At 46.6% G+C, this 27,510-nt stretch overlaps 2 protein-coding genes across 7 annotated transcripts in view; one reads left to right on the top strand and one right to left on the bottom strand.

Annotated features, from left to right (window-relative positions):
• Positions 1-1,153, top strand: part of Myo7a (myosin VIIA) — a 53,822-nt gene extending 52,669 nt beyond the window's left edge. For all 6 annotated transcript variants that reach the window (XM_038313864.1, XM_038313863.1, XM_038313861.1 and 3 more), the window contains 2 exons: positions 65-184; positions 569-1,153. In XM_038313864.1, the coding sequence (XP_038169792.1) occupies positions 65-184; positions 569-658 (210 nt within the window). In that variant the 3' untranslated portion in view covers positions 659-1,153. The remainder of the gene's footprint in view (positions 1-64; positions 185-568) is intronic.
• A 19,028-nt stretch (positions 1,154-20,181) lies between these two features.
• The window catches only part of Gdpd4 (glycerophosphodiester phosphodiesterase domain containing 4), a 49,613-nt gene continuing 42,284 nt past the window's right edge, over positions 20,182-27,510 (bottom strand). Inside the window, exons 14-16 of the mRNA XM_038313450.2 lie at positions 26,925-27,007; positions 25,883-26,040; positions 20,182-20,558 (exon numbers count right to left, since the gene is read on the bottom strand). Of these exons, the coding sequence (XP_038169378.2) occupies positions 20,182-20,558; positions 25,883-26,040; positions 26,925-27,007 (618 nt within the window). The remainder of the gene's footprint in view (positions 20,559-25,882; positions 26,041-26,924; positions 27,008-27,510) is intronic.

Below are 27,510 nucleotides of genomic sequence, written 5' to 3'. Positions count from 1 at the left end.
GAGGGATGTGCCGGCTGGAGCTGGGGTCACTGATTGTGCATCTGCGTGTCTCCCTCTCTCCCAGGACATTCTGACTACTCACCCCTTCACCAAGATCTCCAACTGGAGCAGCGGCAACACCTACTTCCACATCACCATTGGGAACCTGGTCCGTGGGAGCAAACTGCTCTGTGAGACGTCTCTGGTGAGAGCACTTGGGGAGAAAGTGTTCACAGTTTGGGGTAGAGGTACAGATCCCTCCTTCAGCTGGTGGCTGTGGGCCTTCAGCCCAGGTATAAACAGAAGAGCCATTAGCGATGAGACCGGCCTCGATGAGCCCAGGTTTCCAAGATGCTGATTGGCTGGGGGTGTCCGCAGCCACCCCGGAGGGAGGCATCCAGAACTGCAGGGACCACAGGTCTGGGGCTCAAGATGGAAAGATGAACCCAGGCCCTCGAGCATGTAGATGGGGTCGGGACTTGCTTTGTTTCTGCCCCGTATCCACTGCAGAGAGTCCTGAGAGTCGCGCGTGTGAGGGGCTGGCGTGTTCCTCTGTGGGCCCCACTCACTTTCTCACCCCTGGTTCCAGGGCTACAAAATGGACGATCTTCTGACTTCCTACATCAGCCAGATGCTCACAGCCATGAGCAAACAGAGGAGCTCCAGGAGCGGAAGGTGAACAGCACTGGAGGCGCCAGCCTGGCCGTCTGACCGCATCTGCTGGGCTCTGGCCCCTCTGCCATGAGGTCAGAACCTCCCCGCACCCTCCCGCCTCTGGTGCCTGGGCTCGCTTCACCCTGCTCTGCTGTGCCTCCTGGTGTACGACCCTCTGTTCCCTGGACACCGCTCCACCAGGCGGCCTCTGACTTTCTATGTACTGATGGGACAGAGGAACCAAGGATAACTCAGCTCTCTTGGTGCTGGGAACAACCTAACCCTGTGTGCACTGAACTGATGCTTTGAGACCCTGGCCCCTGCCGTGAGCACTACCACTGGGGCCTGCCTGGAAGACTCCTTCAGTGTTACCTGCTCCAGGAAGCCCTCCTAGACTACCTCCTGGGTCTGGACAAAGGCTCCTGGTTCTACTGGGGTCACTTCTCTGTGTGACAGCTGTATGCTGGGTCCCTGCGAAAATCTCCCTGACCACCTCAGGGCATAAAGCATATGTGTCTTAGCCTCTGGTCTTGTGTTGGTCTTTGCTGTGGGAGTAAATGTGGGGTCAGGATACAGACCTGTAGGGGAGAGACCGCAAGAGCTACTTCTCCCACCTGCATGGCCAAGCTGCTGCTGTGTGTGTGCACGCACACGCATGCGTGTATGTGTGCTTGTGTATGTGTAGAAGGCAGTGTGTGTGTGTGTGTTGCTACCCCTGGTGAAGGTCACATCTCACTATTGCTAACCCTGGTGAAGGTTGCATCACGGAACTCAGCTCACTATTGCTACCCCTGGTGAAGGTCACATCTCATTATTGCTACCCCTGGGCTCCTAGGCAGAAGGGACTTCAGATGATTGTACTGAGCTATTTTCCTGATAAGGCCAAAGGTGTTTATTGAGTGAGCATGGGGCCATCAATTGTGAGCCTCAGGCGTTAGGAAGCACCCCTTGCGCACACAACAGAAAATGGGGGTGGGATGAGGGCTTTGCCCCTGGCTCATGTCCACGCCACCTCTCCGTCCCCGACTGAGGAAAATGTCACTTCTGCACCTGATCCACAGTCTTCACTAGCCTGGGTGACCACACGGGGGCACACAACACACTGGCTTCAGGAGAGGTGCCTTTATTACAAGCTGACATGAGCAGTCAGGCACTCCTCGCAGGTAACGCAACAGAAATATAAGACGAGACAGTCCTGCGAACCCAGAGAGCAGCGCCGGGGCCTGTGACCACGCATGACTGTCTGCCCTGACCTGTCTCCTGAGGTGCACTCCCTGCAGAGTCTGGGCCAGAGTGCGGCTCCTGAGAACCTCAGTGCCCCTGTGTGAGCCTTCTTGACCACACCCTACCATCCCCACACTCGGACACAGACAGGAAGGGGGGAAGAAGAAGGCTCGGTGGAGAAAGAAGACATGACAGAGGAGAAAACACCATATAAACAGACTCCTGAGAGAGGCATTAGCTAGACAGAGGCCACCGTGTGGTTCAGTGCAGTCTGTAGTGATCCCCCCAATGGGAGCTTGGGGGTTTTAAAGCCCTCTACGGACACTGGTTGTTTGATATTCTCCTCAGTCCTTTTGGGGGGAGCATTAGTGATTTCACATCCCTTTTAGGGGACTTTGTGGTTCAAGGTTCTTTTGGGGAGCCCTGATAGAGCAGTGTCCTCTTTGGGGGGCCCTAGAAGTACGGTATTCCCTTAGGGGTTACTGGTGGTGTGACCCTAACATCTTCTTGGCAAGTCCTAAGGGGTCAGTGCTCACGTTGGAGGAAGAGGTCTGGTCTTTGCAGACTGCTGTGAAGTAGGTTGTTCGAACATCTCAGCTTTGTGTTTTGGTCCATGATGGTTGGAAGGAGCCAGAGTTTTCCTAAGACTTCACTGGTGCTTGCCTTGCTTCCTTATGGCCTGTGGGCAAGAGCAAAGGCAAAGAGACTTCTCAACTGTCATGCTCCAGGTTCGGTTTGCTATATGTGAGTGCACCATTACTTGTGTGCTAGAACCGCTCCCAGCCTACGCGGACTCATCCTAAACTGCCAGTGCCTGCACCCTCCCTGTGGTTCATCCAGACACAGAAAAGTGATTGTGGGATTGGAGGAAGTGCTCAGAAGGCAGGGCTGACATTGGCTTCCTGTGGCCAGCTGTGATGTCACACCCCTAAACTCCCAGCACTGAAGAGGCTAACATAGGAGGATTACAAGTTTGAGGCCAGCCTGGGCTACAGAGTAAAGCCCTGTTTCAGCCTATGAACACGCTCCCCCCACCAGAATGGGAGTTTCTTGGAGGAACTCTGACTTGCTTGCCATCATGTTCCCTATACCCAGAAAAATGTCATATACTAGAGGCTAAATATATTCTACAACTTTGTTGATGGAAAAACTAGTGGTGGGGACCTAAAATTCAGATCTACCTTTATGCAGAAAATAAGCATTAAAAGTGGGGTAAATATAAAAATACTTGTTAAAGTTATTTAATAGTTAACAATAAAGTGAGGAATTGTGGAACCTAAGTAAAGAAGAACGTAATAACTCAAAGAGGGAAGCTTATTTCTGACTGCATGTGTCCTGAAAGACACTCATTCTAGATATTAAAAACAAAGACAAATGTGTCTAAAAGATAGGTCATACTGACACTAATGAAAACTCGGGGTTTCTATTAATATCATACCAAGTAGATTTCAGAATAATACTGTTATCCAAAATAATGAAGGCTGTTTTATTATTGACCTAATCAGTGTTCAAAGTACCTGTTCAATTAACAGAATGCATTACTTTCATGTAGGCAGAAAAAAATCTAACAAGATAGGCTATATTCGGGGTTTAAAAATGTCATAATAAATAGAAAGGGACTAAAATCATCCCAAGTATATTCTCTGGAAATATAAAATTAAATTAGAAAACAATAGCAACATGTCTGGAGAAGTTGGAGCTGAGGGTATAGCTCAGGGCTAGAATGTGGGCTTAGCAGGAAAACAACATGAGCTCCAGCCCCAGCCTCCACCAAGAACTCCCCCAAATACAGCTGGAAAGACCCCTAATGTTTGGAACACATCAAAATAGTATATATGGGGTATAGAGTAGCATTTCAATACATGTATGTAGTGTGTAATGACCAGGTCATAGGAACTACCTATCCAGTACCTCAGATATCCTCTTTATGAAGATATTTTTATCTATTCTTTGACAATTTCATTCACATATATAAAGTATCTTAATCATATGCAACCCAAATTCCCCCTGAGACTCTCCCAGACCCTCCCCAATACTACTTACTCTCAACTTAATGTCCTTTTCTTCTTTAAATAGCCCATTGAGTCCAACTAGTCTCGCCTGGATGTGCCAGGGTGTGGGGCATTCCCTAGAGCATGGCATCCTTCCCTATTAGCCATCAGCTGTCAACAGCTCCCCAGCTGTGATGGGGCCCCATAAGTCCCTCCTCTGTTATACTGGAATGTCTACTGACTGGCCTGATCTTGGTAGGTCTTGTACAAGGTAACCATGGCTACTGTGAGTTCTTGACTACAGTGGTCCAGCAGACAGCACTTCACGGTGCTCCTCCCTCCCCTTCTCATCCTCTTTGCTCATGTTTCTGGGTCTTGAGGGGTGGAGATAAATGTCCTCTTTAGGGACGATCACCCAATGGCCACCACCGTCAGCATTTCGGCCAGTTCTGCTTCTTTGCATCAACTGTTGCCCTCCGGATACAGGAACTTCTCTGCCCCAGGCTGAGGGCTCAGACTGCATCCAAGAGAAAGCCAGCTGAACACTGGAATTCATCACTATCTGCTTCCTGATTGGGAAGGCAATGGTATCAGCTGCCGTAAATTCCGCCATACCTTCCCTGCGCACGTGGACCGTGTCACCTGAGCCAAAAGCAAAACAAGCCCTTCCTGCATCAGATGTTTTTGCTTGGTCACAGCAGCTAGAGAATTAACACGAGAGACTTACATTTCAAATTCAGTCCCATTACTCACTCTTGGTTTAGAGTTTCCATGTCTTTGTGGTTCAGTTTTGGTGGCTGCCTGTGTCCAGAAGTCCAGCCATTTCTTCTAGGCTCTCCAATTTGTAGCCTAAAATTGCTCATTATTGCCCCAGTGATCCCTTTCACTCTGTGGTGCTAAGTTATGATGCCTCAATTTTCTTTTTTTAAATTGATTTTTGTTGAGTTCTACATTTTTCTCTGCTCCCCCCTTCCTGCCTCTCCCCTCCCCTTCAACCCTCTCCCAAGGTCCCCATGCTCCCAATTTACTCAGGAGATCTTCTCTTTTTCTACTACCATGTAGATTACATCGATGTAAGTCTCTCTCAGGGTCCTCATTGTTGTCTAGGTTCTCTGGGACTGTGATTTGTGGGTTTTTTTTGCTTTATGTTTAAAAACCACTTATGAGTACATGTGATAACTGTCTTTCTGAGTCTGGGTTACCTCACTCAAAATGTTTTCTAGTTCTATCCATTTGTCTGCAAAATTCAAGATGTTTTTTTTTTTTTTTTTCTGCTGTGAAGTACTCCATTGTATAAATGTACCACATTTTCCTTATCCACTCTTCAGTCAAGGGGCATTTAGGTTGTTTCCAGGTTCTGGCTATGACAAACAAAGCTGCTATGAACATATTTGAGCACATGTCCTTGTGGCACGATTGAGCATCTTTTGGATATATACCCAAAAGTGGTATTGCTGGGTCTTGAGGAAGGTTGTTTCCTAATTTTCTGAGAAATCCACACTGACATCCAAAGGGGTTGTACCAGCTTGCACTTCCACCAGCAGTGCAGGAGTGTTCCCTTTTCCCCACAACCTCTCCAGCATAAGTGGTCATCAGTGTTTTTGATCTTGGCCATTCTTAGATGTCTCAATGTTCATTGCTGAAATTGGGTCTTTTATCTTTTCAAGAAGCTAATTTGAGCTTACTGATTATTTGTGTATTTTAGTCTCAGTTCTGCTGATCTTTTTATTTCTTCTACTAATTTTATGTTTGCTTTGCTAATGCTTTTCTAATGTGTTAAGTTTCAACTAGTAGGTTTTTATTTTTTTTTTTATTCTTTCTATTAAATTCTCTCTTAGTACTGCTTTTGCTACACTTGTGGGTTTTGTTTTTATTTTTACTTCTTAACTTTCCTCCTCTGGTTTCTTCAATGACTCATCATTCAGTGGCAATGCTGCTTAGTTTCCATGATTTGTATTTGTACACTTTCTAAAATTCCTCTTGCTAATTACTGGCCTTAGTCTATTGATGTCAAGGAATATGTGTATTATGGATTCAATTTTAAAATTTTGTTAAGACTTGTTTTGACCTAACTTTTATGAGCCAGCCATCCTGGAAAATGTTCTGTGTGTGGACGCATACGTATATGTGTGTGTGTGTGTGTGTGAATATCCTGTGTATGGATGTATATGCATATATGTAAATGTTCTATGTGTGGATGTATATGTATATGAATGCATCTATGTATATGCATATGTATATAAATGCTCTGTGTGTGGATGTGTATGTATACGTATATGTATATGCATATATGTAAATGTCCTGTGTGGATGTGAAGGTACAGTCAGTAGCTGTCGGGTGTGATGTCTATTATTACAGGGTTTATTGTGGCGTCTGTGGACTGTGTGTCTGGATGGTCTGCCTGCTCACAGATGAACGTGAGTGTTGTATTGCTGTCTGTCCTCTTTTACAACTAAGGTCTGCTTTTCGTAATCCATTGCTCCAGCACTGGGTACATATACATTTATGATTACACCCCCTTTTCTTAAGATGATTCATTTGTTGTTAAATAGTGATTTTCTTTTCAGTCAGTTAGTTAAAGTAGTCTGTGTTATGTAACATAATCGCTCGCTGGCCTTTTGGTTCCATTTTCATGGTAAGTCTTTTTCCATCCCTTCACCTTCAGCCTATGTATCTCTTCAGTAAAGAGAATTCTCATAGGCAGTGTTGGTATGGTTTAAAAAAATCTGTTTTTCCAGGGGCTGGAGAGACTGCTCTGTGGCTAAGAGTACCAGCTGGTTTTCCAGAGCGCCTTGTTTGAGTCCCAGCACCCCAATGGTGTGGTTCACACCATGGATTCACAACCATCGCTAACTCCAGTTCCAGGGATCTCAGGTCCTCTCTGGCTCCCACAGGCAACAGGCACGCATGTGGTACACCTACCTACATGCAAGCAAAGCATCTGTACTCAAAAAATAAAAATTAAAAACAATCTATTTAGCCAGTCTGTCATTTTTAATTGGGGATATTGATCCATTTTCACTCAAGGCCGTCACTGACAAACACAGTTCTGCTGCTCTGGTATTTTCTGGGTTTTGTTTTTTTGTTGTTGTTGTTTTTTTGTTTTTTTTGTATATCTGTTGTTCCTTTCTTGTCTATCTTTGTGCTCCAGTAGGATCCTGTATTCGTGGGGTTTGGATTCCCTTCACTCGTGTGCATTTACTCCCACTGCTGACTTCTGTACTCACCTGTGATGGTTGCTATTCTTTTGCTTCTGCTGTAAGCCCCTTTAGCATTTCTTGTAAGGCTAGTCTAGTAAGGATGAACGCCTGTGGGTTTTAGTAGTCTTGCTTCAGAAGGGCAGCTTTGTTGACTGACCCACTGTGGATGCCTTGGCGGAGTGCCTTGTAGCTTCATTGCCTGTAATCTACATTTGCAAAGACATCTGCCATCTCTGCCTGGGATTGGAACCCGAGCTAGATGCGGCTCCTTTAGGCAGGAATACTGGAATCCAAGGGCTACACAAGTTGACTTAAAGGTTCTTCCGTGCTAACCTGCTCAGGCAAAAGGAGGCTAAATTGAGAACTGGATGTTCAACTGCTTCTTAAAAACTGCAAGGGATGGGGTGTTAGACATGCCATTCAGGAAGGTCTTCTTGGTTATCTTCTGGGGTCTCTGGTGAAAAGGGCCATTTGGGTGCTTTCAGGTCTTGGAGGACAAACCCTTCCCAGCCTGGGTTGTCTGGTTGCTTTCAGGACAGCAGAGGGTACCAGGTGACTATCTGCGGAGGGTTTTTATGGGGGGAGGGAAACGCCTGCTGTGGCTGCGGGTGGAGCCGGTGGAGCTGTGCTGCAGCTGCGTGGGTGCTGCATGGGTCTGCAGGGTCAAGGTCTCAGGGTGGGTCCTGTGCAGCAACAACTGGAGTGGGAGGAAAGCATGGTGCAGTCTCGGCTCTTTGTCTGTGAACCCCTTGTAGCTCCTCAAAGTGGGCACAAGACCTGATGAGGCTGCAGGGTTCTCCAGAACTGAGTACTTTCGGTGTCTGGAGCATGAATGAGAGCTTGTATGGGCCACCTGATTACATTAGCCAACTCAACGGCCTTATTTCAGCACTAGTACACACATGATGGAAAACAAGAACCACTCCTGTGGGCTGTCTTTTGCATGTTTTGGGGGCATACATGCTCACAGCCAACACATATAATAAATAAGGTAAAATGCAATGTATTTTTAGACTTTTTTTAAGAAAGGAAAATTAGAAAAGATATCGCAATGGATGAAAATGAACCCTCAATGGTCTCCGTCTCTTATGAAAGAACATTGCTAGCTGGGAAGTTCACACACAACCAAGCCTTACCTTTCTTAGCTTCAGGGGCTACACTGGCAGGAGTGAGCGGCACATCTGGCTTCTTGCGAGAGACCTGTGTTTCAAAGCTGGTACCTTCTGTTACGTCCTCCAGATGAAATAAATCTGTATTTTCAGGGGTGGGGGGAACAGAAAGAACAAAAAAAAAAAAAAAGCATGAGGGCATTCGGCTTCCTTTCTAAGAGCATCAAAGCCTCCCATGAAGGTGAAGGGCTCACGCTTAACCTCTTCCCCAAGCGCTCACTCTGACGCGGGTGTAGGTCCCGACACACCAGTTTCACAGGGTTGCTCACACTCAAAACCAGTTTTACAGGGCTGTTCACACTCAAACTCTAGCAGCCACAGGACAGGGCTGTGGGAACCATGGAAGCAGTATTTAAAAGACTGTAGGAAAAGAAGTCTCCAGTCGACAACCCAGCCACCACCTTACAAAGTTAGAAAAGGAAGAGCCAATCAAACTGAAAGCAGGAGAAAGGAAATTGTGAGGATAAGAGAAAAACCAAAACCCAAAACCCAAAGCTGAGCCTTTGACAGGACCCAAAAAACACTAACTAGGCTGATAAGAATAAACAAAAACAAAAACAAAAACAAAAAGGCATAACATACCATATTGGGAATAAGTTGGTGGAAATCAGAATAAATAGGACAGATATTAAAAGAGAGTAAGTGATGGGGACCTTGTTAGCCAATCACCTTTAAGAGGTGGGGCCCAGGGTAAAACCTGTGCACCTCCTCCCTCTCTCTCTCTCTCTCTCTCTCTCTCTCTCTCTCTCTCTCTCTCTCTCACCCCTGCCTTTTCCCGTGGGACATTGCTGTTCTTGGATTTCTCATTTACTGTTTTGTGAGTTTTCCCCTTATAATAAATAAAATATAATTGTTTTATCCTTAGCTAGCCTGGTTATTTCAACAAATAAGAACTGAGGACAGTGGCAAATTCCTGTAACCCCAGCACTCAGGAAGCAAAGGCAGGAGGACAGTGAGTTTGAGCCCATCTTGGGCTACATAGTGAGGCCCTGTGTCAAAAATTAAACTAAATTTAAAAATAAAAACTCAGAAAATGTAAACATAAAAAAGGAGACTAAAACATACTATGCTAATAAATCTGAGTTTTTGGAGTAAATTTTTAAAATGTCCTTGAAAGAGATAATCCCACTACTTCCTATGAAGGAAACACTAGGTATGGACGACTTCACAGGAGAGGAGAGGACATTCTAAGCAGCTGACACTGCAGGAAACTACAGGAAACACACAAAAGGATACTGCTCATGAAAACAGACACAAAACCTTAGAGAAATTCTATCAAATGAATCCACAGACACCAGGTGAAGTCTGTTCCAAAGACACAGGCCATTTCAACATTGGAAAATCAATGCAAGCCACTAAAAGAGAAAGCATCTAAAAAGGAAACCCTCACAATCGTAGCAGTAGCTTCAAAAGAAGCAGTGAAGAATACAAAGTATGTTCTTAAATGTTTTTTCAAGACATCAGTCACAGGAAAGAAGTTTTTGCAGCCCAATAAGGGGTATTTACGGGAGAACTTCAGGTAATATCATGACAAATGTCTTTCTGCTGGCATGGACATCCAGTCTCGCCACTCACACATTACTTGCAAGGCTAGCCAATGTGATAAGACAAGAAAAAGAAATCAAAGGTGCCCAGAGAGGAAGAAGGAAATGTAGTGATGGGAGCAGCGGGCTGCATTCCTGCCCTGCTCCCATGGCACCCGACTAGCTTTACACGAAATAACAACACACAAACTATTCTTTTAAACACTGCCTGGCCCATTATTTTCAGCCTCTTATTTTCTAATTCTCACATCTCTTGCTTTAACCCATATTGAATAATCTGTGTAGCACCATGAAGTGGTGTCCTACCGGAAAGATTCTAGCGTACGTCCATCTTGGGCTGGAGCTTCATCGCGTCTGGCATCTCTCTCTTGGGAGAGGCACAGCGGTCTGCCTAACTTAAGAGAGGCGTGGCATCTGACTGAGCCATCTACCTCACTTCCTTCTTCCTGTTCTGTCTACTCTGCCCACCTAAGGGCTCGCCAATCAAATGGGCCAGGCAGTTTCTTCATTAGCCAATGGGAGTCCTCCATCAAGGAAAATTTTACAGAAGGCATGGCCACATGTGTTGGAAACTGGACCCTAAAATAAACTCACTAGAACTTGTAAGTTAACGTCATAAGATTTCAGGATGAGGCCAATATATGCGAATCAAATGCACTTCTAGATATTCAACAATAAATTGGCAATTACAATTTTAAAATACCATCTTTAGTAGCATAAAATGTAATCTTTTAGAGCTAAATCCTATAGTTATGTAAGAAGGTACATCACAAAGTCTTGCTGAAAGGATTTCCAAAAGTCTAAGCACAGGAAGAGATGCATGTTCAGCTTCATCATCTTTACACTGGACAGTTGCAATTTCAACTCGACAACTGCACTCGCTAGACTACCAGACTGTGGCTGCATTCCCACCTGGTTTTGCTCTGAAGTGAGCACCCAGCTCCTATCCATCTTTTGTTTAGCAGTGTGAATCTTGTCTGAGTTCCCAAGGACACAAAGCCTAAAACCTGGCAAACTGTGGTTGCCCGATGAGTGGAGAATTTGCACTTGGCATTGCACTTTTTTAGAAGCTTCATTTAGGTTATTTTGAGCAAATGGGAATCAAATGGCTTAATTGTAAATATGAAAAAAAATAGAGATGCCCTGGGTGAAGAGAAAGTGTTTCAGTCCGTTGAGACGGAGCTCCTGCAGCCACAAAAGCCTAAGTCCATTCTTAAAGTGTCTCTGAGCCTTCTTTCAAGGACTCACATGAACCTGCACCCACGTGGCGACATCCACAAGACTAGACACCTGCATTAGAAACATTGTGCCTGTACTGAACACATACAGGTTTCTCTCCCTTTGTGCGTAAACAACACAGCACATCAGCTATTTATCCTGCCTGCACCCTTCCCTTTGGTGTTACAGGTAAGCAGAGATGATATAAGGAGCATGAGAGGTGTAGGCGGCTACTGGAGACACTGAGACATTGTCCATGAGACTGGAGCGCCCATGGATTTTAGTATTTTTTTCATTTACCTACAGATACCACAACTGTACTATATTCATGCACTGTGAGAATAAACAGAATCAAGTTACCAGGTTTCTCTAGATTGATGTAGATCTTGACACAATTACAGATAAAATCCAAGAATGCCTTTAAAAATATATTTATTAGCTGGGTGGTGGTAGTGCGCTCCTTTAATCCCAGCACTCGGGAGGCAGAGGCAGGAGAATCTCTGTGAGTTTGAGGCCAGCCTGGTCTACAGAGTGAGTTCCAGGACAGGCTCCAAAGCTACAGAGAAACTCTGTCTCAAAAACAAAACAACACACACACATACATTTATATACATACATGTATATTATTGTGTATATGTGTGTGCATGTACAATAATAATAATAATAGAAGTTGATAGGCCAACAAGAAGGCAAAGTGTTTTAGTAAAGCTACTTGCTGCCAAGTCTGACAACTTAAAATTCAATCCCAAGACTCACATGGTGGAAAGAAAGAATCTATTCCTGTAAGTTCTCTGACCTTTTCAGACGGGCTTATGTCTGGCAATGATAAACACTGTATATACACATTCATGGCCATTTTGTTTATAGCCCCAAATTGTAAATAACTCAAATGTCTGTTAATGTGTGGCCAGATAACTAAATTTTGGTTTCTGCTGTTATAACATAACACACACGACTGGTACTGCATTTAAACAAACAAACAAAGAACACCCCAATGATTCAACCATCTGCTCCCAGGCTCCTTTCTTAAAGGCTCCACTGTCTCCTAACCCCAACAGAATGAGAATCACTATGGTAACTACATCCAAACCACAGCACGGTACAGGAAAGGAGAAGCCACTGACACGGTCAACAGGGACAACAGGGAAAGTCTGAACCGCTCGGGCCGAATGGAAGGAGCTGGATGAGAACGACCGTGGGACATGGGCTCTATTTACGGATTTCTGGAAAAACGTAAGCTGTGAGACGGAAGCGGGCCAGTGCTGGGCGCCAGCGACGCTTGCTCAGAAGGCAGGAAGAGGTCATCACAGAGACACATGAGGAGACTGCTCTTGGTTTGGGGGGGACAGGGTCTCAGTGTAGCTCCGGCTGGTGCTGAACTCGCCTTGCAGCTGAAGGTGGCCAGTCCCCACACCCCTTCTTCCCATGGCCAGGATTACAGAGACGGCCACCTCGTCTGGTTTGTTTTTTGAGAGTTTGGCCTCAAATGTGCAGCGATTCTCTCACCTCGGCTCCAATGCTAGACTGACAGGCGTCAGACACAGGAAGACAATGACGGCAACAGACTAATTTTCCTGGCTGTGGTAGAGGTTTCATAAGTGTACACCTAGCTCAAAACTCATTGCTACATCTCAAATAGCTACAGTTTACTGTATGGCTATTCTTCTCCAAGAAAGTGGGGTTTTTGTTTTGTTTTCAAATACCTTACAATTTGTTTAAAATATTTATTGAACCTGGATATAGTGGTATTGAAAGGTTTCTGTATCCCAATATTAAGTCTCTCCACCAATGCAATAAATCAGATCAGGCTGAATTAATGATACCAGGTCTAATCAGAGCAAAGCAACTCCCAGGTGATCTCAGCAGGGTGGGGGAGGGGAGAAGAAATCGTGTGCAAGTCTTTGGTCCAGGTCTTAAATACCCTCTAAGCATGATCTTGTGCCTCTCAGCGGGAGGAGCCATCACTTGGTAGTCTTTCTCAGGGGTAGGGTCTGGGGAGAGAGAGCTAGAGGTGGGGCCGGAGCAGAACTTCCACCTAAATAAGAATACCCCTACAGTCTGAGCACTCCTGAGGCTAAGGCAGGAGAAAAGTGAGTTCGACAACGTGGACTGCACAGCAAGTTCAAGGCCAGCCTGTGGCATGTATTAAGACTGTTAGGTTGGGAGCAGTCCCTCACATCTATCCCAGCCCCCCAGACCTGGTCTGGACTTCAAATCCCAGCAGGCCAGGTCCTGACCCCTCCCTGGGGGTGGGGTCAGGACCACTCCCCAGGGTAGTTAAGTGATCCCCCCCCCCCAAAAGAAAAACAGATGATCTCTCTTTCTCCCTCCCTGGGGTTGCATTCCCGCTGCTTCCCTGTTTCCCCCTTGGGGCCACCCGAGAGCACAGATCTCCCATTAAACCTGGATATTTCTTAATTTGGCTTGTTTTGATTTGGCTTGATTGGGAATTTTTGCGTCCTCAGAGAGCTCATGTTAGGAAATATTCCTAACATTTGGAGGTTCCCACCGAGCTAGGGAAGGCCCTTTCCACGTAGCAGGCCTCGTGTTGAAAGGCCCCTAGTCTACAGTTCGAGCTCCCTACGCCACGCATAAAACCGGCTTCTGTGCCACAATGGCTGCGTCTTGGTGAGTCCCTATTCTTGTCTATGCTATAGGGTTTTGGGGGACCCATTCGTACTTATTTTTGTTGTTTTCGGATTTCCATTGAAGTCGTGAGCTCATGCTGGGAATTCGAATCAGGTTGCGGTCAATCCTAAGGGATTGGGGATGGCTGAGGTGGAGACGTGTGTTCCGGGACGCTGGGCATTCAATCTCCACGCCCCTTTGGACCTAAGAGCCATCTTGGTGGACACACTAAGGTGGTCTTAGGTCATATAGATGGGCATAGACTCTAAAATGGGCACTTCCAGTTAAAAGCCAGGTACACTGTTGCCCCTATAAGCCTCTTACAAAAATCTTTTAAATTGAGCCCGCCTGATACAGATAAAGAAAACTTACACATATCCATGGTTTTTTGGCCTCTGCGCCCTCGCCCCCTTCCCCCTTAGCCAGCCTCTCACAGCACCACGCTGCCCGAGGCACTGGCCCCTCCCCCACTCCCTCAAGCCCACATTCCCAACCCCTCCCGTGGAGCAAAGTTCTTTCCCCTCCCTTTCCCCAATTCGGAGGTTCAAGGTCAACTTCCACCCCCCCCACCTCACTGCTCCACTCCTGGACTCCCTCTGCGCACTGGGCTAGTCCCTCTCCTGCCCCCTTTTCTCTTCCAAATCTCTCTCAGGTTAAAAAACAAAAAAGGCGCCTAGCTTCCTTTTCTACTAATCACTCTGCCACCTCAGCCAGCACCAGATATTAGAAAAGAGTTTAAAAAAAAAGTTGGGGCTGGAGAGATGGCTCAGAGGTTAAGAGCATTGCCTGCTCTTCCAAAGGTCCTGAGTTCAATTCCCAGCAACCACATGGTGGCTCGCAACCATCTGTAATGAGATCTGGTGCCCTCTCCTGGCCTGCAGGCATACACACAGACAGAATATTGTATACATAATAAATAAATAATTTAAAAAAAGTTGAGGATTGTCCCCAAACTCCTATACAGGAATTGGTGAAAATAGCCTTTAAAGTTTTTAACGCCCGAAAACATCAGCTGAGTCTTCCCGACAGACAAAGTTACAACAATCTACAGGCCCAGGCCTTACCAGCTGCCCTAAGGTCACAGGAAAGGGGACAAGGGAAGTCAACCACAGGTCTCTATCAAGTGTGGCCTAAATGGTCATATGGCACGATATTGCACTACACCTGCTCCGAGGTTGTGCCCTATCTGCCAGCAACCTGGACACTGGAAATCACAATGGCCCTGTGCGGGCTTGTCCTCTATGCCAAGCCACGGAGGTCCGGCCTCATCACCATCGGCAAGTGAAACTGTGCCAGCCTTGCAGAAGATTGACGCTGCCTATAATCCTCTCCTAGGCTAGGGTCAGGCTACAGTGGCGGGTTTTATTTTACAGGTTCACTCTTCCTGCCACATGTGTGCCCAGGCCAACCCACAAGGAGCTCTCCACATACACCAGCTTCGTGGACACCAACCGGACAAAGATTGACAGGTTAATTTCACCCATATGCCTACTCATAAAAAACTTCTTTATCTCCTAACACTTGTGGACACTTTTACAGGATGGATAGAAGCGTTTCCGGTCTCCAGGGAAACAGCAGATGTGGTGGCTCAGGGTCATGGAACTCATGTCAGAAGCTCTCAACATCTCCTGGACAATGGGACTCATCAAACAACAACTAGCCAAGCTCTCCACTGAACTCGGGTTATCTTGGCCCTCGCCTCAGGGCCACCCCGCATTCTCCTATGGGCCTGAGCCCCTTTGAGCTGCTTTATGGCAGGCCCTTTCTCCTTAACCATCACCTCCCAGTTCAAACTCCTCCACTGGCAGGGTACCTTCCTGTTTTAAGGTCCCTTCTCCATTCACACGCTGACAGTTGTCTCCCTGCCCCCACACCAGTGGACCCTAATGCCCCTAAACCTGCCCTGCTCTCCCCAGGGGACAGAGTACTCCTTAAACAGTTAGCTCCTAGGTCCCTCGAGCCTCAGTAGACAGGACCTCACACGGTAATCCTCACCACCCCCTCGGCTGCCAAGCTCTTGGGACACCCATGCTGGTACCATCTCTCCAGGCTCAAGCGGGCACCTACTCAAGACACTTGGTCTGTCCAGCAGACAGGACCTTCCACCCTCTGGTTTTCCAGGATGCCGCAATGAAGGGGCCTACCTGCCCCTCATCCTGGCACACTCATATTTAGCGATAACAATTTTTTTCCTAGACACCTGCCTTATCTCCCCCAAGGAACAGATGCCTGCCTTCTCCGGGAAGACAGTACATGGGATGCCTTTCCAGCCACACCTCGCTAAATGTGAACACCTGGCTCTCCCCTTCCCCACGCCGCCCCGTGCCCACAGGAGGTAGCCTGATTTGAGTCTACGCCCTTTGTTCCCAAAGAGAGCCTAAGTGTTTGTCATAATTATCATTCCAATTTTCTGTCACCCCTATAGCCAAAGAGTCTGGAATGTTAGGTTGGGAGCAGTCCCTCGCATCTATCCCAGCTCCCCTGGCCTGGTCTGGACTTCAAATCCCAGCAGGCCAGGTCCTGACCCCTTCCTGGGGGTGAGGTCAGGACCACTCCCCAGGGTACTTAAGTGATCCCTCAAAAGAAAAACAAGTGGTCTCTCTTTCTCCCTCCCGGGGGTCGCATTCCTGTGGCTCCCCGGTTTCCCCATCAGGGCCACATGAGAGCACAGATCTCCCATTAAACCTGGATATTGGCTTGTTTTGATTTGGCTTGATTGGGAATTTTTGCGTCGTCAGAGAGCTCGTGTTAGGAAATGTTCCTAACAAAGACCATTTCAAAAATCCTTTTTAGTTTTATCTATGTGCGAGGCATTGTTGTAGGTGCTGGAAACACTAGGAAACAACAGTAAAAACCTCTTCTGTCATGGAGGAGGAGGAGACTAGCAACAGTGGGTTGACCAGATGGCTCTGCGGGTAAGGAACTTGCCACCAAGTCGGATCCTCAGATCCCTTATGTCTTAGTCGGGTTTCTATTGCAATTTTAAAACGCCACAGCCAAGGTAACTTATAGAAGGAAGCAATAAAGTTAGCTAGTGACCATGATGGTGGAGCAAAGGCATGGTGGCAGGTACAGCTCAGATCTCAGATCTCAAACTGCAAGCCGGAGACAGAGAGGCACACTGGGAATGGTACAAATCTTTTGAAATCTCAAGTCCACCCTCAGTGACCTACCATGAGGCCGCACCACCCAATCATTCCCAAACAGTTCCACACACTGGGGCTCACGTACTCAAACATACGAGACTATGGGGGCCATTTGCATTCAAACCAGCACACCTGTGAAGGGGGAAGGAGAGAAGGGGCTCTACAAAGCTGTTACCTGACTTCTAGTTAGACGCCACGGTGTGTGCATGCTCCCTTTTGCCCTCGTCATGCACAACACACAATAATAAAAAATTAAAATAAAGAAGACTGGCAACAGAAGGTCAGGGTGAGCTAAGGGCTGCCGAAAATGATTGATCAGGACAGTAAAACTCAGCGTGCGGAGGTTTTAAGACTCACAGAATAGACCTTTTTCCGATGTTATCCAAGCCAAGGTAACAACTTAAGGGAGCGGAGGAGTCCAGTCTCAGGACAGCAAGCGAAGACCGACTGGGGAAGGAGTGCCGGAGATCCTGGGGGAAACGAGGGAAAGTGGCTGGAGCCAAAGGAGGAGCAAGGATCACGTGCAACCTGGAAGGCTGGAAGCTGTGATCCCAGCTGGACTTTTAACTGGGTCGGATCCCTGTGGCTGCTGTGCCGAGAATGAGCTTGGTGGGCGGAGGGAAGGGAGGCGCCAGGGTGTAAGGGGGACGGTAAAGACACAGGTGATAGCAATAAAACCTGGTGGGGGAAGACCCAGGAGGTCCACGTGCCTCTGCCTCCCTAGTGCTGGGATTAAAGGCGCGCACCAGCACGTGGCTCTCTTTTTCTTTTTAGGCAGGCATAGCTGAAATTCCTTTCTCAGTGTCAGTCAATGCTGAATAATAAAGCCTATTCTTACAAACTCGCCAAACAAAGAACGCTTGACTTAAGACTTAAGTCCAGGCTAAAGGCAACAGCAGTATGTTTTAGTTTTAAGAACTAGGGGGCTGGAGAAATAGCTCATTGGTTAAGAGCACTGGCTACTCATCCTGAGGACCGGGATTCGATTCCCAGAATGCACGCCATCTGTAACTCTAGTTCTAGGGGATCTGATGTCTTTTTCTGGTTCCTGTGGGCACCGGACATGTAAGTGGTACATACACAGACACATGTATTCAAAACACCCAGACACATAAAATTTGAATAAGAGGATGAAGAAGAAGGAGAAGGAGAGAGGAAGAGCATGGACCACACGGAGGGTGCAGGGAGCGGGAAGATCACTCAGCAGCTAAGAGCTAAGAATCACTTAAAGAAATGTTCAACATCAAAATGACTCTGGGATTCCATCTTATACCTGTAAGAATGGTCAACATCAAAAACACTGATGAAAATTTATGCTGGAGAGGTTGTGGGGTAAAGGGAACACTCCTGCACTGCTGGTGGGAGTGCAAGCTGGTACAACCCCTTTGGATGTCAGTGTGGATTTCTCAGAAAATTAGGAAACAACCTTCCTTAAGACCCAGTAATAACACTTTTGGGTATATACACAAAGGATGCCCAATCGTGCCACAAGGACATGTGTTCAACTGTGTTCATAGCAGCTTTGTTTGTCATAGCCAGAACCTGGAAACAACCTAAATGCCCCTCGACAGAAGAATGGATAAGGAAAATGTGGTACATTTACACAATGGAGTACTACAAAGCAGAAAAAAAATTCAAATTTGCAGGCAAATGGATGGATCTAGAAAACATCATATTGAGTCAGGTAACCCAGACACAGAAAGGCAATTATCACATGTACTCACTCATAGGTGGTTTTAAAACATAAAACAAAGAAAACCAATCTACAATTCACAATGCCAGAGAACCTAAACAATGAGGACCCTAAGAGAGACATACATGCATCTGATCTACATGGGAAGTAGAAAAAGACAAGATCTCCGGAGTAAACTGGGAAGGTAGGGACCAGGGGAGAGGGCTGAAGGAGAGGGGAGAGGAAGGGAGAGGAGAGGAAAAATATATATAGCTCAATAAAATCAATTTTAAAAAAACATGCCACGGTCATGTTGTCTCTTCACAGCAACAAAAACCCTAACTAAGACAGCCACTTTGGAAATCAATATGGTGGTTCCTCAGAAAACTGGGAATTGATGTACCTCAAAATCCAGCTAAACCACTCCTGGGCATATACCCAAAGATGCTCAATCATACCACAAGGCCATGTACTCAACCTTGTTCATAGCAGCTTTGTTTGTCATAGCCAGAACCTGGAAACAACCTAGATGCCTCTCAACTGAAGAATAGGTAAGAGAAAGCGGTACAGTTACACACTGAAGTATTACTCAGCTGTTGAAAACAATGACATCATGAAATTTGCTGACAAATAGAAGGAACTAGAAAAGATCATCCTGAGTGAGGTGACCTAGACCCAGAAAGACAAAACATGGTTTGTACTCACCCGTAAGTGGGTGTTAGTGGTAAACCAAAGGATAACCATGCTACAGTCCCCAGACCCAGAGACGCTAAGTAATAAGGAGGGCTCAAGCAGGGAGTGCATGAATCTCATTGTGAAGGGAAAATAGAACAGACATCGCCATTGGGTGGGGGTGGGGTGGGAGGGTCTGGATATGGGGTTGGAATGGGAACAGGAGGGATGAGGTAGGGAGAGGATGGAGGGAGAGAGTAGTGGGAGAAACAACTAGAATCTGCCGGCATCTCATTTATTTGGAGTCTTGTTATAGACTGATTCTCATCTGAGGACCGCCACACCCTGTTTTGAGGAACAGGCTCTAGGGCTCAAGCCCAGGTCTGATTAACGTATCTTTCAGTTGTTTGTTTTTATATCTTTGTGCTTCCCGGATCCTGGGCCTGCCTTGTTTCAGCCTCTCTCTATGTTGACCGGGCTCCAGTTCTGGATTTCATTCAAGACCGAGGGCCACTGCTTATGCCCACTGGAGAATTAGTGAGCCTCAGGCGTTAGGAAGCACCCCTTGCGCACACAACAGAAAATGGGGGTGGGATGAGGGCTTTGCCCCTGGCTCATATCCACGCCACCTCTCCGTCCCCGACTGAGGAAAATGTCACTTCTGCACCTGATCCACAGTCTTCACTAGCCTGGGTGACCACACAGGGGGGCACACAACACACTGGCTTCAGGAGAGGTGCCTTTATTACAAGCTGACGTGAGCAGTCAGGCACTCCTCGCAGGTAACGCAACAGAAATATAAGACGAGACAGTCCTGCGAACCCAGAGAGCAGCGCCGGGGCCTGTGACCACGCATGACTGTCTGCCCTGGCCTGTCTCCTGAGGTGCACTCCCTGCAGAGTCTGGGCCAGAGTGCAGCTCCTGAGAACCTCTGTGTCCCTGTGTGAGCCTTCTTGACCACACCCTACCATCCCCACACTCGGACACAGACAGGAAGGGGGGGAAGAGGGCACAGCTATTGCTGCTTTAAAGACATCTTATCAGAGATAGTGGAGATGGTGGCATCTAGTGTTTCATAGCTCCCTCAGAGGAGTCTTGACACAGGAGTCTTTCGGTCAGTTTTGGCATGGGAGTCCTCTAGGAAGGCTCCTCCCAGTTCGTCCTCCTTCAGGATAGACAGTGTGGTTTCTGAGGAAGGCTCCCTGGTGGGTGTTTGGGTGTGTTGAAAGCTCCCAGTGAGCATTAGTGGTTTAACTGTGTTCTTGAATGGCACTGGTCTCTCGTTGGGGGCTTGGGCAAAATGGGAAGTGCCTGGGGGGTTCTTCCCACGGCTGGCGGAGCTTTCATAGTGGACTTCTGAGGTCCACGGGCTTCTCACTGCTCGGGCAGGAGGCTTTTTAGGTAACTGTGAAGCTCCTTGAATCTCAGATTCTCCTTTTGGGAGGTTTTTGCTCTCAACATCTGTGGGATAGAAAAGACACAAATACAGATTCCTCAAAGGTCACTTCTCTCAAATCCCTACCACAACTATATGGCATCCGAGCCATGGCTCGGTGCTAGCTCCTCTCCCTCTGGACTGTACGGAGTTCGTTATGATCCTACAGCTTAGTGTGGGGCAGCAGGGCTTTGTAAGTCTCTAGCTTACCATGGAAGGCCACAGAACGGGAGGACCAGCTTTTGCTCAGGGTTTGTGTCTCATAACCTTTAGTTATAAATCTATTTAAATTAAAAATAAATACATCCTCCATTAGAATCACAACTCGTTTGTTTGTTTTTAAGACCAAGTCTCACTACTCAGGCAGGCTTGAAATTCTTTATGTAGCCTAGGCTGGTCTTGAATTGACAGCAATCCTCCTCCTCACTGCTCAAGTACGGGGGTTACAGGTGTGAGCCATCATGCTGGCTATAAGAGAAGCTTTTTTAAAAAATTATTTGGTGATTCTTTTTTGGCTAAAATTTGGCATATTATGTGAAAATTTATCTCATGATACAATTTTCTGTATTGTATGTGACATAGTATTAAAAACATAAACAGTAAGAGCTGGAGACACGGTTTGGCGTTTATGAGCACTAGTTTTGCTTATAGAGGACCTGGGTTGGATTGCTATCCCCCACAGAGCAGATCACAACTGTCCATGACTGTAGTTCCCGGAGATTCAACACCCTCTTCTGACCCACATGCTGTATTGAAAATACATGCATGGAAAACATATACATAAATCCAAAAAATTCTGAGGACACACATATAAGAGAAGCTTTTCAACAACAGAGGTCTGGCTTGCCATTACCTGTGCCGTGCTTCAAAGTGTATGTCACCAAAGTGTACGTCACCAAAGTGTGCGTCACCAAAGTGTATGTCACCAAAGTGTAAAGTGCCAGAAAAATAACCCAGGCAGTAGAGACTTATAATAAAGGAGCGAGGAGACAGAGACTAAGGCCACCGAGGAGAAACAGGGAGTCCAGACCATCTGTGAGAGCAGGAGACCGCGTCCCGATCAAGGCGTTTACCCTGTGGGAGTGATGAGTTTGCAAGACAGGAAGCCCAGGGCTTGGACGGGATTTCCGCCTGCCCATATTCAGTCTGGAGAGAACAGCGGCACATGTGGGTGCTGCTTTTGAGCCTCTGAGATATTTACATTCACGAATTTCAGAAAATGCTAATAACATTATACTTTAAAAGAGAAACTCACCAAGAGTTTACCAGTGGAAGCGCAATGTGAAAATACTAGGGAGAAGAGACCCCGCACTAACCCAGAATAAGGAAGGCCAGGAAGTGTGAGACATTTGGCCAGCAGTTCTCAAATTGTCATCTAGGGGATTTTGGAAGCCCTGGGGACTTTTATAAGGGGGGAGGGGCTCTTAAACCATCTTTCATAATAACACCACTGCTGTCTGTCATCTTTCTACGTCTGCCTCGCGTCCAGAGGCCACACCCACAGGGGAGGCAAGAGACAGAGAATTTGGAAACAGACGTGAGAATTTTTGTCATTTTCTAGATGCTGAGATTTTAGAAATGTAGAAGACCGCTACATTCCTCTCCACACGTTTTTTTCAAAAGCTGATACACTACAAAAACCTTCCAAATTATTTTGAAATGAATCTGTAAACACTTTACATTTACAATATGGTAAGTAACAGTAGATACACTAGGAAACGGGAAAACATGATTGGATTCCGGAAGCATCGGGTAATAGAAAAGGATGCAGAGTTCACAAGTGAGAAAGCCAGCAAAAAAGAGAATAAATTGTGCTCATATTTCGTTGTTGTTGTTGTTTTGAGACGGTGTCTCACACACCCAAGCTGACCCTGGGTTCACTAGGTAGCTGAGGGTGACCTTAAAGGCCCGATTCTGCCTCCTCCTCCCAAGTGCTGGGATTGCAGGTGTTCACCACCACTGATGGCTGTGTTCAGATATAAATGAAACTACATGAAGAAGGGAGGAAAGGGGAATACATGCACATATACACATATGCATGCATATGCATACACACACATGCCACCAAGAGGGCTCAGGAGGCAAAGCCATCTGCTGTCAATCCTGATGACCTCAGTGTGAGTCTAGGGACACACATGGGGAAGGAGAAACGCGAGTCTAGTGAGCGTCTCCTATGTGCCATGGCATGCCACCACCAAAATAGAACGTGTAGATATCAAACACACATTTGGAAGCTCCAGTGGTTAAGATTCCCTAGTAAGAGATTACAAGTAACAAGAGTGTCAGGGCAGAGCTCCGGTGTGGCTTGAGATCCCAACATTCAGGGTCACGAGGCCTGTAACCGCACCACAGGACACCCCTGATTCTGTGTGTGTGAACATTCAGGGTCACGAGGCCTGTAACCGCACCACAGGACACCCCTGATTCTGTGTGTGTGAAGGACGTAGGGGATTTCTCTTACAACTTTACAATGTGTGAGACTCACACAGACTGAGGAGAATTCTCTCATCTGTAAGGAAGTGAGCTCATGGGTCATGTAGCCAGAACCTGAGTGTGGCCTCCAGGAGATCAGACACAAGATGACTGGAGTCCTGTAACTGCGAGGAACTAAATATGTACACTGTTTTAAGATTTGAGGTAACTTTTTTACGTGCCGGGGCAGCGGTGGCGCACACCTTTAATCCAAGCACTCAGGAGGCAGAGGCAGGAGGAATTTGAGGCCAGCCTGGTCTGCAGAGCAAGGTCCAGGGCAACCAAGAATAAGGCTACACAGAGAAACCCTGTCTCAAAAGATCAAGAGAAAAAAAATAAAAGAAAAAGAAATTAATGCATATAGCATAGAATTTATCCTGAATAAAACAAATTTAAATAGGTTAAAAATAAAAATTAACAGTCTCTAAAAATCTATGTAACTGGAATCAGAACCTGTGAAGAGGAAGGGAAACAGGTTTTTGAAGAAAATATAAAGACTGAAAATCTGCCCAATTTGATAAAAAAAAAAAAAAACTGTACTGATAGTTATAAAATTTTCAGCAAACCCTAAGCAGGATACAAATCTGTATTTGCATGTGTGTCTTCCACATAGAGATTAACTATAGTCTAATTTTCAAAACTAATCACAAGAAGAACAATTAAAAAAAACCAGTTAAGCCGGGCGGTGGTGGCGCACGCCTTTAATCCCAGCACTCGGGAGGCAGAGGCAGGCGGATCTCTATGAGTTCGAGGCCAGCCTGGTCTACAAGAGCTAGTTCCAGGACAGGCTCTAGAAACTACAGGGAAACCCTGTCTCGAAAAACCAAAAAAAAAAAACAAAAAAAAACAGTTAGACAAAAAAAATAGGCATGTCACAGAGGACCAAAACCCTCAGTCTTTGTTCCTTCTCTGACTTTAAACTTGGTCCTATATCCTCTGGATATGTCTTGGGTTCCAAAATGGCCTTTTATTCCATTTACTTTCTATTTAGATCAAGAAAATTAGTTTCTGTATAAGGCAGCTATGAACTATTCTTAAGTCTTCTTAAGAGATGTCATGGGATTGAAGACAGAGGGAGCAGATGCTCTCTAAGGGCGGGGCGGGGGCATCTGTCTATAAGGTGTGGCCCCCTGGCTGGTGACTCACATTAGGGATTGCAGCGTTCAGAAGGCGGAGTCGGGAATATCAGGACTTGGAGGCTATCCTGGGCTACAGAGTGAGCCCTGTCTAAGTGTGACACTCAGTCCTGACTGTGCTCAGTCTTTGTTCCTTCTCTGACTTTAAACTTGGTCCTATATCCTCTGGATATGTCTTGGGTTCCAAAATGGCCTTTTATTCCATCTACTTTCTATTTAGATCAGGAAAATTAGTTTCTGTATAAGGCAGCTATGAACTATTCTAAGAACTGTGTAGATCTGGATGGCAGAGGCTGTAATAATGCCTTAGAAAAATTACCAAGTTTAACATTGAAAAGCTGGTAAGAAAATAAAGTGAGTGGAAAATAAATCTAAGATAGTTGTTGTTTGTAATAGTACAAATATCTGGTCAGAGGAAGGCAAGGAAGGAAAGGCTTGTTTTGGCTCATGGTGTGCGCGAGACAGCCCATCATTGCTGGGAGGAGAGAAGAGAGTGAGGCACACCAAGACCACACGGAGGAAGAGGAGCAGGATGGTTGCTGACAGCCACCTGACCTTCCTGATCCTTTCCTTCCTCCTATTCCAGCTGGCCACTTCGCCCATGCTTAGGGTGGGTTTCCCCTCCTCACTTAAACCTGTCTGGAAATGTTCTCATGAGCAGACACCAGGTGTGCTTCCTGAGTGATCCTAAAATCCAGTCCAATTGGCAAGAACAATGACCCATCAAGGTCTCTTCAACTGCTTGTGGTTTTCCTGGCACAAAGTATGTACCCGGTAATGTAACTCACGAATGTACAAAGACATGAAATGCCCGGGGTAGTGAAGAGCCCTCCAGGACCTATTCCGGTCTATATGGTGCTGCCCTGAGGTCTATAGGGGACTAGCACCGGATTCCTTAGGGAAACAAAGTCTGTAGATACCCACATCTCTTCCGTAAGACGCATATAAACCCGCACACACCTTCCCGTATACTTTACGTCATCTCTAGATCATCTCAAGTGCCCAGACGAGGTAAATGCTGTGTGAAGAGCTACGCTGTGTGTTGAGGAGGTGCAGTCATATGCCCTATAAGGATGTTTCAGTCACCATGAAGTGAACACACAAAGTCACAACAGAACTGAAGGTTCTCGTTTAGTGACGCTGATGCCGTCTTGAGTTAGAGCATCATGCAGCCAGCACACGTTTATGGGGATGCCAGCTATATAGCAGGTACAGTTGGAAATTTGTGGCCATGATAACATGTGACTGCATTGTTATGTTTACATATTTTATTGTGATTTTCACATGCTACTTAAACCAGGCAGCTAAATCTCATGTTGTCAAGTCTCTAGACAACCCACATCATTTTCATGTGATTTATTTAATATCACGCTGTTTCATTCATCACACCCTACAGCCGACGACATCATTCACACCGGCACACCCTACAGCCGACGACATCATTCACACCGGCACACCCTACAGCCGACGACATCATTCACACCGGCACACCCTACAGCCGACGACATCATTCACACCGGCACACCCTACAGCCGACGACATCATTCACACCGGCACACCCTACAGCCGACGACATCATTCACACCGGCACACCCTACAGCCGACGACATCATTCACACCGGCAACAACTTCACTTTGTTCCCACTGGTGCTTGGCTGAGTCTGCAGACGGGAACTCAAGGGCAAGGGGCCTGACTACATTTCCCTGCTTTTCCCTGGTCCCCAACCCTCAGTCCCCCTCACCCCCGCCCTCTGCTCTCATCAGGGCAGAGATGAAGAGCAGGACCTGTCTTGCTGAGGCCGGTTGGGGACAAAGGAAGGAGCGAACAAGGCTTCTGACTTTACCTGCAGATGCGCTGGTAGCGTCTTTGAGCCACCTCTCTTTCTTAAGCTCTTTCACCCTAGAAGGAAGCAGACCACGCGTCAGCTCACAGGCCTCTTTCAGAGAGCATCATCGAGGCAGTACCCAGAAGAGACACTTTACCCCTCTAGACTCACTCTTGATCCAGTGCCTGTGCTTCTTCCCCTTTAAAAGGTGAGCTGCCAATCAGAATGATGGATCTAAAGAGCCATGGTCTACCGGAACTTACATCTTTCTTCGGGGCTGTTAATTCTCTCACCCATCTTAAAACCACAACCCTGGGCTGCAGAGGTGGCTCCATGCTCAGCTCTTAGCACTGCCTGCTTTTCCAGAGGACCCAGTCTGATTATCAGCGCCTACCTGGTGGCTTGCAACCCATCTGTAACTACAGTTCCAGGGAACCTGACGCCATCTTCTGGCTTCTGTGGGTATGAGGCACACACGCAGCCCAAACAACCTCCCCTCCCCCACACAAACAGTAAACTATTAAAAACAAACTAAACCAAACCCTGTATTATTTGTCCTGCAAGGATTCTTAAATGTCATTTTCAGGACAGACATAAAAAGGAGAATGATCCAGAAAGAAAAAGCAATTTTTTTCAAGGTCTTCCCACAACTAAGATGTGAAGCCAGGGCTACAGCCCAGTGCTCCTGGTCTGTGTGCGGTGGAGGTCCTTGTTCTGGACAGTTTTAATCTCTGTTCTTTCTCAACACATCACACTTAATTCATAGTGAAAGCTGACTGAGGCCCAGGGATGGAGGGAGGGGGCCGCAGGCAGGGTGAAAGGAGAGGCTCGGCTTATAAACCCTCCTTGCCACGGAAGGTGTCAGAAGAAAATAACCTTTTCTCAGTTTTCTGTAGAACCCATTTGCTACTTCTATTTAGAGGGATTTCTCATTTAGAATTATGAAAGATGTACTTACCAGTGATAATAAAATACAACACCAATGATAACTGCAGAGGCAATGACCATGAAAAGCCATATGAACGTATAGTATCCTGGAGTCTGCAAAACATGGACAAAACCAAGCTCAAGAACTTGATGGTTGAAAGGTTTTAAGTCCCTTGCTCATCTGCTCAGGTGGAGGGCAAGTGGGGACAGAGGAGACGACCTCCAGCTATTCCAACAGCCACCCGGGTGCACACATGCAGGGACTAGGATGTGCCATGCCCTTCATCTTCCCTGACTCTCATCACAGAGTCACAGAGAAGTCACACACCAAGTCTGGTCTGGACCCAGGACTCTGGTCCATGTTATCTGACATCCTGGGTTCGGTTTCTGTAACATGGTCTCCAGAATCTAGCTCACATCCATATTGTTTGGGAAGCCTTCAGTAATGCAGTTTTCTAAAGCTACCAACAGACCTATGGGATCAGAAGCACCAGGTTCTGCACCCCAGGTGATAGGTAAGCAACTAGTCTATGAGCCAGCATCTGGGCATTGCTGTTCTGCCTCGGCATCCTTCACAGAATGCTGATTATATGTAGCTCCCTCTGACGCACATGCCT

Source organism: Arvicola amphibius, chromosome 12 (assembly GCF_903992535.2).
Source record: "Arvicola amphibius chromosome 12, mArvAmp1.2, whole genome shotgun sequence".
Lineage (NCBI taxonomy): Eukaryota > Metazoa > Chordata > Mammalia > Rodentia > Cricetidae > Arvicola > Arvicola amphibius.
The sequence above is the reverse complement of the archived record's forward strand: the minus strand, read 5'-3'. Positions and strand labels throughout refer to the sequence as shown.